The 16469-nt window shown below is 47.3% G+C and overlaps 1 protein-coding gene across 1 annotated transcript in view; it reads left to right on the top strand.

Moving 5' to 3' along the window:
• The window catches only part of LOC117746294 (cadherin-24), a 79931-nt gene extending 71603 nt beyond the window's left edge, over positions 1 to 8328 (top strand). The window contains exons 11-17 of the mRNA XM_034555342.1: positions 271 to 440; positions 504 to 597; positions 4130 to 4337; positions 5673 to 6150; positions 7324 to 7413; positions 7636 to 7710; positions 7864 to 8328. Coding sequence (XP_034411233.1) covers positions 271 to 440; positions 504 to 597; positions 4130 to 4337; positions 5673 to 6150; positions 7324 to 7413; positions 7636 to 7710; positions 7864 to 8328 — 1580 coding nt within the window. The remainder of the gene's footprint in view (positions 1 to 270; positions 441 to 503; positions 598 to 4129; positions 4338 to 5672; positions 6151 to 7323; positions 7414 to 7635; positions 7711 to 7863) is intronic.
• Positions 8329 to 16469: the final 8141 nt, after the last annotated feature.

The following is a 16469-nucleotide window of genomic DNA, read 5'->3' as shown; positions in this document are numbered from 1 at the left end:
GAGCTCTCTTATCTGTTGGCTTTTTTAAAATTTCTTTTTTTGCTTTTTACATTTCATTTGGAGGGAATCTCTCTCCTCCGCAGACACTTCACTGCTCTTTTGTCAGACCAATAGAGACCAGAGCTCCGCTGTTGCTGATGCTCTCATGTGAGGCGTTATTGCTGAAATCTTACAAATGATAATAGATGCATTCCACGTGTTCCATGTGTGTAAACATACCTGCTTCATTCCATTGTGGTATAAATCAATCACCTGTTTGTCTCCCTTCAGGCCCCACAGCGAGCCTGGTGCTGCTGTCTCAGCTCCGGCCGCTGTCCCGCTCCGCATCCTCCACCCTGACGCTCCACGTGCCGCTGGTCCTCAGGGACGGGACGTCGGGCCTCACCAGCACCGGGACGGTCACCGTGTCCGTCTGTCCCTGCCTGAGAGGAGGGGCCCGGGCCGGCGAGAAGGAGAAGGAGAAGGAGAAACTGCTGGAGGGCGAGTGGGACTGGGAAAGAGAGGCGGTGTGTCTCCCTCAGCAGTCCACGCTGCCGTCCCCCGGCCTCAGCACCGCCGCCCTGCTGGCCATCCTGGCGTGTGTCGCCACTCTACTGGGTAAAGACTTTGATACAGACAGATACATAGTGACGGTGTCTGACAATAACAAAAAAAAAAGCGTATTAATAATGATTTGTTGTACCTGGAAGGCCATCTTACTTATATAACGAACATCATGTTTTCACTAGAGCATTATTTATGAAGTTATAGCACTATGATTTACTGCCTATAAAGGAGTTTAATGCTAATCTAAAAAAAAAGCTGAATAAATAGTGTTTAGGGCTGTTTACCCTCCACTACATCCCAGGGTGTTTAATCTGCATATAAAAATAATGGAGGCGGCAGCGTAAATATTTTCCTTAGTCACAGCTGCTGAATAGTGGGGTTTACTTTCCCTCGTAATTCCGGTCCAGTCATCTCCTCTGGCAAGGTCGGCACTAATCACTGCTAAAATAACAATTCTGAGTGATTATCCGGCCCCTCCGGGTTTTGATAGCGGCATAATAAAATGTCACTGGCACCTTTGCAGAAACTCTCAAACGCTCAATTGGATAATGTGGAGGTGCTGAGAAGGAAGGGTTGGGCTCGCGGCCAGCATCATTGTCATTTCTATTCAGCCTGTTGGATCACTACTCATGCCTTGTTGATAGGGGCATCATCATCCTGGAAAAAGGCTACTTCAATCAAGACGGAAACGCAGCGCGGCGTGAAGGTGATCATGCAGAGTGTGTCTTTCGGAGGGAGTTTATAATTCTGTTCTCCAAGTGACAAGGGCATACCCTCCACCGGGGAAATGAACACAGCTTTACAGCACTCGCCTTAGGTTTGTGGCCCGATTAAAGAGCTGCAGCTTTGCGCCAGGACAATGTTGTCCTCCGCGTCTAAAAGAGGTTGATGCTAATCCCGAACAGGATGACTGGGCCCCTCCACAAGATGCCAAATGTTCTTACAGAAGCTCAGACAACAGCTCCATCAGGATCCCATCTGGTTATTAGGAAGGGGCTCGGCATACAAAAGAGGGATATCAAGCCGGTAACCACTCGCTGCCCCCCCCCCCCCCCCCTGACGAGGACCTTGGGTCCTGACGCGTGACGGTGATCCCTCAGATTGTTGTGAGAGATTAAATATTCTCCACACTTCCACGGAAACCAAATAATGCAAAGCTCTAACAATATTAAAGCTGTGGATTGACTTACTGCGGCAGCTTAACCACCTGTGGTACACCCATATGGGGACGCAACCAATCATGGCTTAGCAACCGTAACCAAGCACAGTAAGTCTGCCAAGGTTTGATCATCTTTATTCATATATATTTATGGTTTATTTGATAGGGACGGATACAGTATATTATAGACAAACTAAAAACAGCTTTCCGATGCAATTATCATAGTGTTTAGAACGTCCCTGAACACAGCGAGATACAATACAGCGCACATTAAGAGCTCTCTTTAAAATGGTCACGTGTGGCGCCGATTTCAAGTTATCAGGTTCAAGGAATTTGTTTCTTTCACAGAAAAAGCTGTCTGAGCAAAATATGTTTCGCAGAATGGAGACTGTAACGGCTCCCCGTATATGAAGTGGCATGACACTTACTGCTGGTGAAATTACTCTTTTATTTTCCGTAAGAGCTTTAGCCTCATACGGGTCCATTAAACTATTACACTTTCTTGCAGATTTAAATGCGCATCCGTCCGTAAGAAGTTCCGTAGTCGTACCGTCAAGTTCGCATTCGAACGTAAAACAAAACTGCGTTTCCTTTTACCCTTTTCAAAATAAAAGTCTTATTTAACTATTAGAGAGGAAGTAGCATAAAGCCTCTATACATTCTTCAAACGATACAAAACTATGCATACGTCAAAGGCAATAAGGCAAATACAAAGCAGGCAATATAAAGAAAATAATAAACCTTCCATGGGGTTATTTACAGAGACTATTAATATAGAAATATTGCCACTTGAAGCTGCTCTGGAGGATCTGCTAAAGCTCTGCAGTCTGTTGATGTATTCACAGAAAGGCTGAGGTCCATTTAAACATTTAAACACAAGCTTTATGCAACGCAAATCAATAGTTTTCATGGAGCTCTAATAAGAGGCCTACAAAGTATCTCAAGAAATTGGAGCATTGGCATTAACGCATATATAATAAATTATTTATACAGCACTTTTCCGAAGTGCTTGACAGAAACAGGCAAATAAAAACCAAAGACAACATTAAAACAACCATAGAATGAAATACAGACAACAGATCATAAAAGCATGGTTTGATAAAATACAGTATATTAAATGGCCAACTTACCCGTTCCACTGGAGTTTAGTTTAGCTTGGACAACATCCGCAGTGATTGACAAGAAACAAGACTGTTGTGAACTCCTGTGTCAAATCAAAGACCCTTTATTTATTACCAGGTGGCAACATCTGGGCCTGAAAAGGAAGCCAATGCAGAAGTGCCTTAAACTTGTATTCTTTCTAATGACCAGCAGGGGGCAACTCTTCTGGTTACAAAAATAAGTCTGATTGTATAGAAGTCTATAGAAAATGACTCAACTTCTCACTTGATTTATTCCCTCAGTAAACATTGTAAACATGAGTTTATGGTCTCTATCTCTAGTTTCAAGTCTTCTTCAATACAGCATGATGTTCATTTAGTAAACGATGGTCCTTTTAGAGTCAAACAGACTATGAAGCAGGGTATGCTTTAGGGCGGGGCTACCTTATGATTGACATTGGGCGGTCTGCAGTTGTTGGCATTTTCGTCTTGCTTTAACTTACTCTAACTTGAACACTTTGACGGCATCTTTTCAGCTCGTGAAAATTCATTTGTAACCTTTTGGTTTCCTAAAATATTCGTATTAGCATTGGCATGTACTTACACCCTTCTGGTTGCAAAAAAAAAAAACAAGATGGCGACGGTCAACATGCCACACTTGAGGTTTCGAAGCTGTTGTCTGTGGCAATGGGTGAGGTCACGGTGTCTACGCCCACTTCTTTTAGTCTATAAGTGAACCGTAAAGATCAGTTGAGTGTTCTCTGGTCTTTTTGTCTTCTAGGTCTTTTCGATCAGGTGTCTATTAAAAATGATTTAAGCAATTCCCAATATTAACTATATACAAGTAGAATATGTCCCACATTTTGTAGATGATGAACTTATTGAGTTTAACAATAGATATTGTCAAAAAATAAACATATTCACCTTTCATGGGGGGGCTAGGTAGTCTTGTTGGACGAAGGCTGCCAGGGCCGTGGGTCAAATGTAGCTCTCTGCTTTGTGAATATGGAATAAGAGTCGCGGGAGAATAGAGCGTCAATTTGCCTGACTGGAGCTCAAAGTCAATTACAGAGTGGAGGCATGAAGCGTGCTGATATGATACACCGGCCCTCTAAACCCAAGGCCTCCTCTGTATTTGTTTTCGTCTCTGTCTCATCTCATTGTCTGACTGAATGTTTCTCCCTTCGCTCACTCTCTCCTTTATTTCCCCGGGGACTTCTGCCCCCACCCCCTCCTCCCTTGTTAATCATTCCCTTTTTTTTTTCCTCCAATTTCTCTCCTCTTCCTCGACGTCCCTCCTTCCCCCCACCGCCACCGTCCGCAGCGGTGAGCGCCCTGTCGTTGTCGCTGCGCCGGCAGAAGCGCGACTCCCTGTCCCCGCTGGAGGAGGACGACGTGCGCGAGAACATCATAACGTACGACGACGAGGGCGGCGGCGAGGCCGACACGGCCGCCTTCGACATTGCCGCGCTCCAGAGCGCCCCGCACAGCTCGCGCTCGCGCAGCTATCGCACGCTCGACAGCAGGAATGTGTAAGTAGGCTGAGGGTGTGTGTGGTTGTGTGTGTGTGTGTGTGTGTCTGCTACATCAGAGAGCGTGCTCACATGTACAACAATTGTTGTTTAATTCCATCAAGCATCCTGGCCGGCCTCTTATCGCACGCTAAAAGGAAGTTGGGGAGGAAACAAACCCACCCCCTTCAGAGTAAAAGCTTTCATCCCCTGTCGAGCAGTTAATTGATCCACTTAAGAAACGGATCGAGTCTTAACTCCCAGATCATAATCAGTCACCGATCAAAATGCTGAGACAGAAGGCTATCAAGCTCTGCAGTCCTGGGAGACCACTTTGTTGTGCTCGTTTTGTTAAAGCGTGTTTGTGCTCCTCTACATCAGAGGGCTGTTTGCACCCACTTTGATGCCTCTGCGAAACATTGTTATTGCCTTTGGACTAATAAATTAGCTCCGATGAATTCTGGCAAGCCATATGGAAAGGCCATAAACAAGTACAAAGGCTGCATTAAGTTTCTTGAAAATAGTTTGGACACAACAACATGACCAAAAAATAATAAATAACTTTCAATCTAACGCAATCCGTTGCAACGTCGCTGCAATAAACACTACCTTTGTGGGGTTTCTGTAATGTTTTTTCTTGACTCTCCGTGTCACGGAGCGGTTAAACTTTATGGAAACTTTGAAGCTGCCGTTTGAGGTTCTGTTGTATGTGAGATCCTACAGAGACTTTCCAGCCACATTTACACTTGCGTCTCTGTTTTCATGTCTCCTGTCGCTCTGGGGGGGAGCTTTTGTTAAGTCTGGGAACGTAACCCTGATATAACAGTTTGTAACTTGGTCTTTATACGAGTCAGGTTAGAAGTCAGGATATCTCGGCCTTGACCGCATCATTGTTTTGGACATGTGGACAAACAAAAGCAGAAATACCCTCCAACGTGTATGTAATGAGACGGGTCTAGCTGGTGAGCTTCCTTCCTGAATATCGCGTTTTTTTCACGACCTCATCAGTCAACCAGTGGGTGGAAGTCATGTGGCACGGACATGATACAGTGTGTTAAATATACGTTCAGTCGGCCACTTTACTTCTTAAAGATGAGCGCTGTAAATATGTGGCGTGTAAATGTTTTATTCACAAGGACGCGTGATAAACACACGTGATGTTCCACCATGGGTCCTGGAGATGCAGTAGGCCTCAAAAACCCTCTCAAATTGACCAGAGATGGTGTGTCCTGGTGGGCCAGAGGGTTAAGACATATACCAGTATAACGTCCCAGACCTATTCACACCAGAGACCTTGTTGTTCCTGTCACATAAGTAAAAACAAATTAATTACAGATGTTGCCTTGTGTCTCACAGACGTTACGCCCATCAAACCCAAGAAAAGGCTCGCACCTACAGCTGGGCTCAGAATCCGGGCGTGGAGCACAACTACTCAGGACCAGGAGGGCCTCTCTACGGTCGCCTCTGTTACAGCAGCCACACGCTGCCGGTCCTCCGGCGCGCACCAGGCGGAGCATTTGAGCCCGGCCTGGCAGAGCTGGGATACCGCTTTCCCGGAGGCCAGCCAGACCACTCTCTGGTCATCCAGAACCAGGGGGCCGCGGTGGGGCCGATGGAGTCCGGAGCGATATACATAGCTCCCACCGACCTCAGCAACGGGAGCCGTAACGGAAGCCGCGACGGGACCGCACCCCAGAGTGGGATGAGCACGTCGGACGGCGGGACTCCGAGGACCAGCGACAGCCAGGATCGAGGAGGCGGGACGAGACCCGCGAGCAACTGTACCGAGGGGAGCAGTGAGGACAAAGGGAACCACAGTCAAGACGTGGACTGGGTAAGGATCGCTGTGACCCCGCCTTCACACCAAACACACCATCTGGGATCATAGTTAAACCAATATCCAACGTGACCCCAAATATGCTCCACTATGAGCGGTCTGGTCCATCGGAGGCTTGAATTTTGATCGACGAAATTTCGTACAGCATCATCGAGAAGGCGATACATATCAATGTTGTCCGGAGCATCGACGCTATCTGTTTTGAAGGATGTAGCGCTTTATGTAATGACATTCTTTACTCTGCGTTGTTTAAAACGATGCATATTTGTGGCCCGAGGAGGAATTCTGATGGAGGGGGGGGGGGTTGTTTCGGGAAGGGGAAAAGGTGCTAGACGTTGGATAAACTATTTGATGAATGATCGATGGCTCAGAGAAACCATTAAATGGGAATGAATGAATTTATTATTACATTAAATAAGTAAACGAGTAAGTAAGAAACTAATTAAATAAACGGTAACGATGCATACTTGCACGTTTTGTGTGAAACTGCCGTTTGAATGGACGTACGAAAACACCGTTTAATGGTTGGTTGGATGTTTCAGGAAGGAGGAAAGGTGGTAGACGTTGCATCGAATGATGAATTAAAATTTAATGAATTACTCGATTAATGATAGTTGGCTCCATTGGGGAAAACATTAACATTGAATGAAGGACTTAATTATTAAATTGTAATAAGCAAATGAGAAAGTCAGAAAGTAATTAAGCGAATAAAGAATAATTATTACGTTATTTTTCTTCTCGGCAGAAATGTCACAAGGAGGAAGGAGATGAATCCGAGATATCAGCACATTAATGTCCTGCTGTTCGTTATCTTTTCTATGTTTTGTTTTATTTATTAGGCCATAAAAGGGCTGTCTGGCCCTTCCTTTATTTAATTTTCAAATATTTTATCTCCCCATCACTCCCCTCTCCATTTCCCTCTCACATTGCAGTGTTAGCTCATTCTAATGTTCAATTAATATCTCTGGCTTCTTCCAACTCTGCCTTTCGTCCCTCTGTTTGCTTTTCCTCCACTCGGGCACTATATCGTCAAACTCCCCCGTCTTTCTCCACGCCTCTCATTAAATGATCCCACATCCCATTGTGTGTTACTGTGACCAAACCTAACAGAGCCACACCCTCCCCCAGCCCCGAACTGAAACCCCTCGTGCTCGCCTACGTTCCCTCCAGGTGCAGTCGGAGACGCTACCCAGGGAGCATCACCTCGTCATGACCCGATCCGGCTCCGTGATGGGCCAGGGTCACAGCGCGGGAGGATGGGTGTGCGACTCGGCGACCCTTCCCATGGCGGGACGCAGGGCCTCCCGGGGGGGCCTGTCCCCGAAACGCACAGGCTCCGGCCAGTCCGAATCTGACTCCAGTGGCGGCGGCGGCGGCAGCGGCGGAGGAGGAGTGGGGGGAGGGGGAAATGGAAGTGGGGTTGCCTCCACAAATGGACAACAGCAACCTGTCAATGGACGCAACTACGCCACTGTCCTGCAGGGGGAGATGTCTGGACAGAGGGACTATCCCGGCAGCTTGGGGAGAGGAGTACTGGAGATGGGCAGCAACTTTGTGGTAGCGAGACCAGACAGGGAGGGCAGAGGGATATCATCTGTCTACCCGGAAGCGGCTGGCTTTATTGGGGACTGGCGGGATCGGATGGGTCTTGGGGGGTATGTTTTGGGCAGGAGGGATATAACCCCCCAGCTCTTTCCCTTCCCGGGTCAGCCCCGTGGAGCGTACGGCGGGGTGATGGGCTTCGGGGGCGGCTGGGTTCCCGGAATGGAGGCCGCGAGGGGAGCCCCGGGGCCCGGCGGCCCCTCCCTGGCACTGAGGGTGGGGGAGTTCCTGCGCCTGCGCCTCGCCCAGGTCACGTTTGACCCCTCGCAGCCGCCGTACGACTCTGTGCAGGTGTACGGCCTGGAGGGCACAGGGTCCCGGGCTGGATCCCTCAGCTCCCTCGAGAGCGAAGGAGAGAAGGATGCGGAGAAGGAGGAGTGGGGGGCGGGGCTGGAGGAGTGGGGCCCCCAGTTCCAGAAATTAGCCCACCTCTTCAGAGACAGGGAGAAGGAAAGGGAAGAGAAGGAAAACGATGACGCGGGTGCCAAAAAGGAGAGTGAAAAGAAAGACGAGCCGGGGAAGACGGAGAAAAGAGAGGGAGGGGAGCCGGCCGGGGAAGAGGGGATGGACTGAGGAATGATGAAAAAAACGAAACAAATAGGGGCAAAGGGGGTGCGAGGGAATAGGAGGATGATGAAAAGGCAACCAGAGCTAGAATAATGTGAGGAGAAGTTAAAAGAGAGAAAGATGAAGAGGCAAAGTAATAAAAAGAGACAGAGAAAAATGAGCCTAGGGAGGCTGGAGAGTGCGAGGGCAGGGAGGGAGTGATTGATGTAATTTAAAGCAATAAGTGTTGAAACGCTGATATGGTTGAGCACAGATACTGAGACAATGCAGAGGCTGCTTCTGCTCGGGGCAGCAACAATTTGTTAAACGCCTCGGACAAAGAAAAACAACCCAAACATCCAAGACTCGATTTAATTCAACTCGCAACGTACATGGACTGAGAAAACAGCAGGAAACGAGAAGAAAGACGTTTTCTAATCGCCTGTGTGTGCGTGTGTGTGCGTGTTTGTGTGTGTGTGAGTGCATACGTGTGCATATTTAGCGAATAGTGGCGGGGAGAACATCCTGATACCCAGAGACAATTTAAAGATGAGAACGAAGCAACAGTAGTTGCCAGGGACAACGTGCGCAAGAACAAAAAAAAACTTTCAACGAGGAAGTTTAAGAAACTAGGGTAACACACAAGGGGGGGGGCAAGGGGGCGCGATGTACGTATTTGAATATGAGGTGAACGGGACGAGGGGACGGATGTATAGAGAGGAGCGTGAGACGATGCTACACAAAGCGTTACTTTCCATTCCGTCTGCAGTGGCAGAAAAGTGAATTATTCAGCTCACTTACTTCATTCCAAATGAAAATGATGAATCATTTAAATCCTGCAAAAGATTCTCCCTCCTCTCAGCCCACAAGGAAAACAGACATTGTGAAATGTTTAAGTGATTTAGGGATGCGATCCCACCCCCCCCCCCCTTCCCCGCCCCAACTCCCGCCACCACCCCCCCCCCCCCCCATCTCATCCCTCAAGCTTTTTGTAGTCGAGTGTTGGTATGTTTACAAAGGTTCACACAAACACACACACACACACACACACACACACACAGAAGAACTGATGAACACCATGAGGCTTTGATTGTACTACAGTGAATTATAAAAGCAAAACCATACCACGAGCGTTCCATCTGCTCCGCGGAGTGACGAGGACTCTATTATTCATCTCCTAAATGTTTTTATGGAAGAAGTCTCCTATTTTGTAACGCCTAACCCCCACTGTAGTCCCACTTGACACGTCTTGAGGACAGAGTATGCATGATTGTACGTATGAACCTAAAATGTCAATCAATTTCCATTTTGAACACTCGCACTCTCCAAAACGAAAACGTCCACAGCTCTGTAACACGTTACAGGGGAGGGGGGGGGGGACAACTCCACAGAGTCTTTTTCGTCTTCTTTTGGTTCCCGTTGAAGGTCAGGGTGCAAATGAGCTGGAGTTTCTCAGCTGGAAGGCACTTTTTTTCTTACCGTGTGATGTTCAACAATAGATAAATAATTACGTCCAGTTGTTTTTTTTAAGGTGTCAACGGAAAAAAAAAGAAAAGAAAGAAAAAAAAGTGTTTGACTGTACGTGTAAGCATTTTCAAATGTAAATACCACTGAATATTATTGCTAAAAGAGAGTATATAAAATGAATAATGAGTGAATAAAAGAAAATGTGAAGAAAAAAAAAAAGAAAATCTAAAACAGAACTCGTCCAAATGGAGCACCGTCGGGACCGTCTGTAAGTACCGTAGATTAGAAATGCATTCACTGAGCTGGACTTGACAGCCTCCCGGACTGAAAACAGCACCATGTATTCTACACCCGTGTGATAAGTGAGCAGGTTTGGTTTGCGTTAGCACTCGTCTGAGACGGGCAAGCCAGGGATTCAATTATACATGTGCCCTCTGGCAGACGTTTGTCGAGCAAAACACCAGTAACCAGGAGCCTCGGAGCCTAGCCGGTCCCAGCGAGGATCCCAGTGGGATGAACATCTAATGGAGCGAGGGGGAAAGTCCCCTGATGGGCACGCAACAAAGAAATCTGTATTTATTTATTTTTTTCTCATAAAATCTGGAGTATTATTCTGCAAAAGTGGAATGAAACACTTAAATAGAATGTGTAATACGTTAGGAAGGACAGCTCTGTCATTAGTGTTGCACTGCCTGAGAGAAATGAAACAAAGTTTTATGGATAGTAACTTATCTCTAGAAATATAATAAACTGTACATTTGTAATAAAAGATTGGGGGAAAGTGACTGTGCATCATCAAATCAAATGTTATACCATTTCAGGCCGTGCAGCTCAATGACCACATTAATATTGCATTTTGCTGTGCCTTCACCGCTTCATGGGTCTGAAGTCAAGCAAATTCTATCATTTCGGAGACTTGTAACCCAACAGACTTTCTTTATTTTTTTGTTATAAGCCCCCTTTGTTATAAGTGTAGCCTCCTGCCCTACCCTGAATGTGGTTGTCTCTTGGTGTGCCATCGCAGAAATGTCCACCGCTTGTCACCGGTTCGTTGTAAAGCCACCCTCACAAGTCGAGCTGTCTGCTTTGCTATCGTCCGCCAGGTTTGGTCCGCCCATAAATCTCGTTGTCGAGGTCCGCTTCAGTCGACACTTCAAGCAGTCAGGACGTGAAATAAACCCATTCACACCTCTGTACCCTTTACCTGAGCCACAGACGTGTCCATACAGTGCCACTGTGCAGACTGCACGGTATCAGGACCAATGTACAAATACTGCACAATAACCGGAGAAGAGTGTGTGTGTTGGAGGTGGGGAGGGGGGTGCAGAACCACAGCGTGGGGGGGGGGATCTGACTCACGTCATTTCGCTGATCAACAATACCTCAACACCCTAAAGCTACATACACCTTTCAGCAGCTATGAGCCACTAAGTGACAAAGCATGTGGCCCAATAGACACCTGCAGCGATACTGTGTGCCAGAACCTTAAAGGGCAAATTCTGGTTTATTACAACTTGGGTCTTATTTCCTTAGATTCCTCTCAAATGGAGCATTTAACACAAGCTCACTGGTCTATATAACGAACCCCAGGCCAGCCAAACATAGTCGTAATAACTCTCTGTTGTGAACACTGGAATCGAATAGGAGTAGAACGAGCTGGCCCTGCTTGTCGATTCCCCCCATGCTTCGATGCTACACTGGTTGCCGGAGTTAAACACTCGTCTGACGATAGCAATGTGCTTTTCCAACACTGTGACAAAGCTGTGTGGACGAAGCATGAAGTGGTGCTCATTCTCTCTGGACCCGCTCCGCTTTGTGGCGTTGCTACTCCACCGCTCTTTTTAGTCGTTTAGTGCAGAGCAATCAGAATTCATTCCAGCGTGGATGCATAACTTAAGGAAGTTGTCTCCGAGATCCTCGCACAACATTTTACACCGAGTCGCGTCTTGGGGCAAATTGGACAGCCACTGGATATGAAAAAAAAAAGAAAAGCTATGCATCAACGCTGGAATAAAATTCTGATTGCTCTGCGTTCCAGCCGGATGATGAAAAGGCGTGACGACATCTGCCTCTCTAAGATGCAGACAGCATTCGTCGTCCTTCTCCCTTCAGGGTGTTTATCTGACTCCTGGAACCTTCAATGATCTGCATTACCAAACAACGTCTGGGCTGGAGCAGGACTGACCTTTGACCTCAGAAAAACCACAAGGATTGCTATCAGACATGTTGGCTGTCAGAGTTGCAAAGGTACTATGTGGTTTACAGAGCCTTGGAGTTTACCTGCACATGAATTGGTTTAGATCTCACTAAACTACACTTATCTACAACCTACTGGGTGTTCTGGCCTCTTGTCTTTCTGACTTTGTTGTAGCAATGTTGTCATTTACTATTTCAGTTAGTCAGGTGTGTACAATATTATAACTCAAAGAAAGAAATGGAAATAAAAGAAATCCAAGACCCAAATTGTAACGGACCAGAATTTTCCTTTTAACCTTTTTTTATTGCAGTAAAATGTCCAACGATTTAGGACGGATACCACTGGTACACCTACAAATGACTGCCAATGAACTTGGAGCCATTTTGTTATGATAATAATTCATTCGTTGTGAAGAGCACAAATGTGTCGCTTTGCCAGATGCATCATCTGGGCATCTGGTGGAATAATGAGCCAACCTTCTGAGTCACAAAAAAAGCTCTTTTCATTTTCATAACAGTATCGCCAAATTCTGGCACAGCCATTGCTAAGTAAATTAGCATGGTATACCAGTAAGTCACCTTTCTTGCCTTGCCAATTATGTGGTGTATTCCACAGTTATGATTGGCTCCAGGTGTTTTATCCCCCCCCCCCCTGATTGGTCTAATTCAAAGTTCTCCTCTGGCTGATTGTTCAAAATAAAAGTGATGATTCTCCTGATTTGTCTTATTTCGGAGTTCTGGAGTGCTGCGCCGAGCGAACCTTTTGACGGAGCTGATTATGCCACCTCCTGTGCCCCGGCAAATTGGTTAAATCAACAGCGTGATTAATGGAATCAGTTCTTTTCAAATAGAATAAAAGTCTGCGGCCTCTGCAGCACTCTGACTCAGATTTACTGACCCGGAGTGACGGATGAAAGTGGACCTGCCAGGCCATTTGTCAAGTCCTCTGTCCAAAAGCCCCCGACATACTGAGGATACTGAAGTCCCTCTCAAAGGACTGGAGCAGCATTTAGATATGTGGACGTGTAGCTTAAGGGTGCAGGTTGAAGGTCGTGACCTCTCGACCCCAAACTGTTAGACCGCTTTGGTTTTGTGCCCCTCCCCCTCCCTCCCACGGTCGACTTCATTGCTCCTGCACGATGTTGATACTATTTCCACAATTGCGTGCTGAACAAAGTGTATTTATTTCTGTTGTACTTTTTCTTTTTGTAAATTTGAATAAAAAAGGAACTATTTCAAAGAGATGAGTCAGACCCACTCTATGCTCTTTTCTACAGTCTCTGTATAATCACTGTGTGTGCGTGTGTGTGTGTGCGTGGGTGTGTGTGTGTGTGTGCGTGTAGGTGTGTGTGTGTGCCCTCTGTAAGTGTGTTTGTGTGTCTTTAAGAGAAAGAGACAGCGTGAGAGTGCGATGGAGAGATGCTCTGTGCCGTGTATACAGATGTGTTTGTTGTTGCGAATAGGTGTGTGTACCTGCTCAAATTGGCCACTTGAAATTTCCAAACCACAGACAGTGTGTGTGTGTGTGTGTGTGTGTGTGTGTGTGTGTGTGACTGCAGGATGGAGGAACACCTTGTCTGGTGTGATCCAGCCCGGTGGGGGGATGTGAGGTCAGTAATAGAGGACAGATGGAGAGAGAGGTCTGCAGAGCAATCAGGCTTCCAGACAAGGGGGGGGGGGGGGGGCAGACCTGACGGTCTCGAGGCCCCCTTCCCCGGCGCTCTGCGGCGCATCGTCCCGGCTCAGCGATGGATCGGGGTCATGGGCGCCATCTCTGTGTGACTGAATGGCTGGTTAAAAAGATTTATTACAATAATCAAATATGAAGGAGGGGATTATTTCTACATGATGGTTGAGACAATGATCGCGTTAGCCGGGTCTCCGCTTGATTACAATGATAATACCCGCCTCGAGTCAGGGAGCGGATTGGGAGAGAACCGTATTAGCAGTTAATATGCGAGTCGGTTGCATTACATCAAAACGTGTATGTGATTGGGTTAGAGCTGATTCTGCTGAGCGCCATCTCTTTTGTGTCTGTGCATTCCCATAATTATGAGATTCATGGAGCTGACTACCCCCCCCCCCCCCCCCCCCCCCACACTCCCCCACCTTACAGAAGCTAACATCTTGTATCTAAATTGGATGCAAAAGAGTTTTGACACCAAACTGATAAAAACACGTCAACTAACCGACGCAATACGTTCTTATCGATTTGGAGAGCTCCGATATGTTTATCAGTCTGCTCAAGCGTCACCACCGCAATGCAGCAATCGAGGTGAGTTGCTGCTGTCACGGCGCTGTCAATAATTACCGCATGCATAATTGATCATAGTGTAATGGCGGAGCTGGAGATAAAATGAGCTCCGTTAATGCCGTAGACCGGGGAATGACTAACTGCACTGTACTGGAGCGCTATATGTACACACTCTGCTGCAGGATTACATCACAGGACACACAACACAGTGTGTGTGTGTGTGTGTGTGTGCGTGTGCGTGCGTGCGTGCGTGCGTGTGTGTGTGCGTGCGCATGTGTGTGTGTGAATTCAAGTACATGGAGATTCCTCATTCCGTTTGAACCTTACTGACACAGAATCCCTCTGGTTATTCAGCACAGTGCGAGTGCTCAAGACACACGGGTGTGTGTGTGTGTGTGTGTGTGTGTGTGTACAGTGTGCGTCTGAGCTTGTGCTTTTGCATCTCAAGTACATGCAGGTTTTAACATATACAGTATAAAGCACAGACACACAAGACATGTGCACGTGGAGGTGACTTTCATCAGCCGCGGCCCTCAAATCTCATTTTGCGGATGTGACGGCCTCCCGTCCCGTCTAGTTAAATGAAAGTCCCGTCCACCCCGACCCTCCCCCTCTTCCTTCCCTCTTCCACCCAGCCTGGCCTGTGTCATTCACGGTGTAAAATCGTCTCTCGCACTCCCCCCTGACTGGAGTCTGGGAGCTTTGAAGAGGGCAATATTAATAGGATGTTTAGTACGCTAATGAATGATAGTAATTGACCGCATCCCTGTGGATTTTATCATCTCTCAATCAATGCCCACAAAGCCAAAATATAACAATAAAGTTGCTGTACTACTACAAGTGTGGCTGGAGTTTGGACCCCCGCCAGATTTCATCTTGGGTGTAAAATTTTGGGTGACGGGTGATGGCTGCATGCTCAAGGACCTCTTGTGTTTGCGGTGACTCTCCTTTTATGGCCTGTTTCATACTGGCACTGACTGCCTGCTCACTACTCTTAACTGGCAGAACAGTTTCCTCCCTTTTACCGTTTTGGAATACTAGTACACACACACACGCGCGCACACACACACACACACACACAGTGATGAGTACATCGAAACCACTCAGCCACTGCTCCGTGGGCAGCTCGGTGGGTTTCGTTTGATTTCGGGCAAGATGGCAGGAGGTTTCGTGTTTTACGACACCGTACAGCCTGTTGGCGTCGGAAGGAGGGCTGTAGCCAACTGTGGGTTGTGTCCAGAACAGCAGCGGCTGTTGCAGCACTCTGCTGAGTGCACCTTTTCTTGTTTATTATATTCACATCAATGCACATCACGTAGCATCACGCCAAGAAAGGGACGAAAAATCAGCTACTCGCCTCGTTTCCGTCACGGCCTGACGGAGCTGGGGCCGATATACAGTAGTCACTTGTACCCTGAATGAATGCAGATGGTAACCTTGGTGATCAAAGACAAAAAGCCATGTGTTAGTGGGAGTATTCTTTTTTGTGTTCCCGTCCAGTTGTAAAAAGGGCTTAAGTAACATTAACTCCACTGGTCCCTGTGGTTTTTATACTGGCCCCATTCTTCTTCCTCGTCTCGCCCCTCGCTCTCTTTTCATCCCGCGCTCTCCCGCTCATGCGTTTTCACTCGGGACGCTCTCAGAGTTCACTGGCTCATTCGGAGTGGAAAATTAAATCTTCATTAACAATCTTAATTAGAGTTCGATCTCCCCGTAGTAAGCCGACAGGGAATCCATATTGTAACGGGGGGGGGGGGGGGGGGACCTGCACCAGGAGTTGGTTTCGGCAAGGTGGGGGGAGGATTAGAGGGGGTAATTAGTGAGTGGGACCTTCAGGGTGAATTACACGAGAGGTATTTACACATCAGAGGCAGGGGGGGGGAACAGGGTGGAGGAGGATCTAAAAGCGGCCTGCTGGCGGACGCTGGAACGAAAGTGGCGTTGGTGAAGGGGAGGGGAGGGGGGGTCATAGGGGCCATTATTAGTCAGGAATATCTCTATCGGAATTGCTTCTTGTCTTGCTTTTTGGTGCCATGGTGTTACATGAGGCGACATAATCCCTTATCACGCTCCCATAAGCAGAGAGCATTTGCCTAATACCAGACAGTAATCATTCAAAGACACAGCTGAGCATGCAGCCCCAGACGCTCCCTCTCTCGTCCACATTTACATACCACAGCACACTGTTTAGCCGCCGTGTGGCTAAAACAATTCTGCTCCAGCACAGTTCAAATATGCACGCTGGCTCGTA

This window comes from Cyclopterus lumpus, chromosome 17, assembly GCF_009769545.1.
Source record: "Cyclopterus lumpus isolate fCycLum1 chromosome 17, fCycLum1.pri, whole genome shotgun sequence".
Taxonomy (NCBI): Eukaryota; Metazoa; Chordata; class Actinopteri; order Perciformes; family Cyclopteridae; genus Cyclopterus; species Cyclopterus lumpus.
Note: the sequence above shows the minus strand (reverse complement) of the source record. Positions and strands in the feature narration are given on the sequence as shown.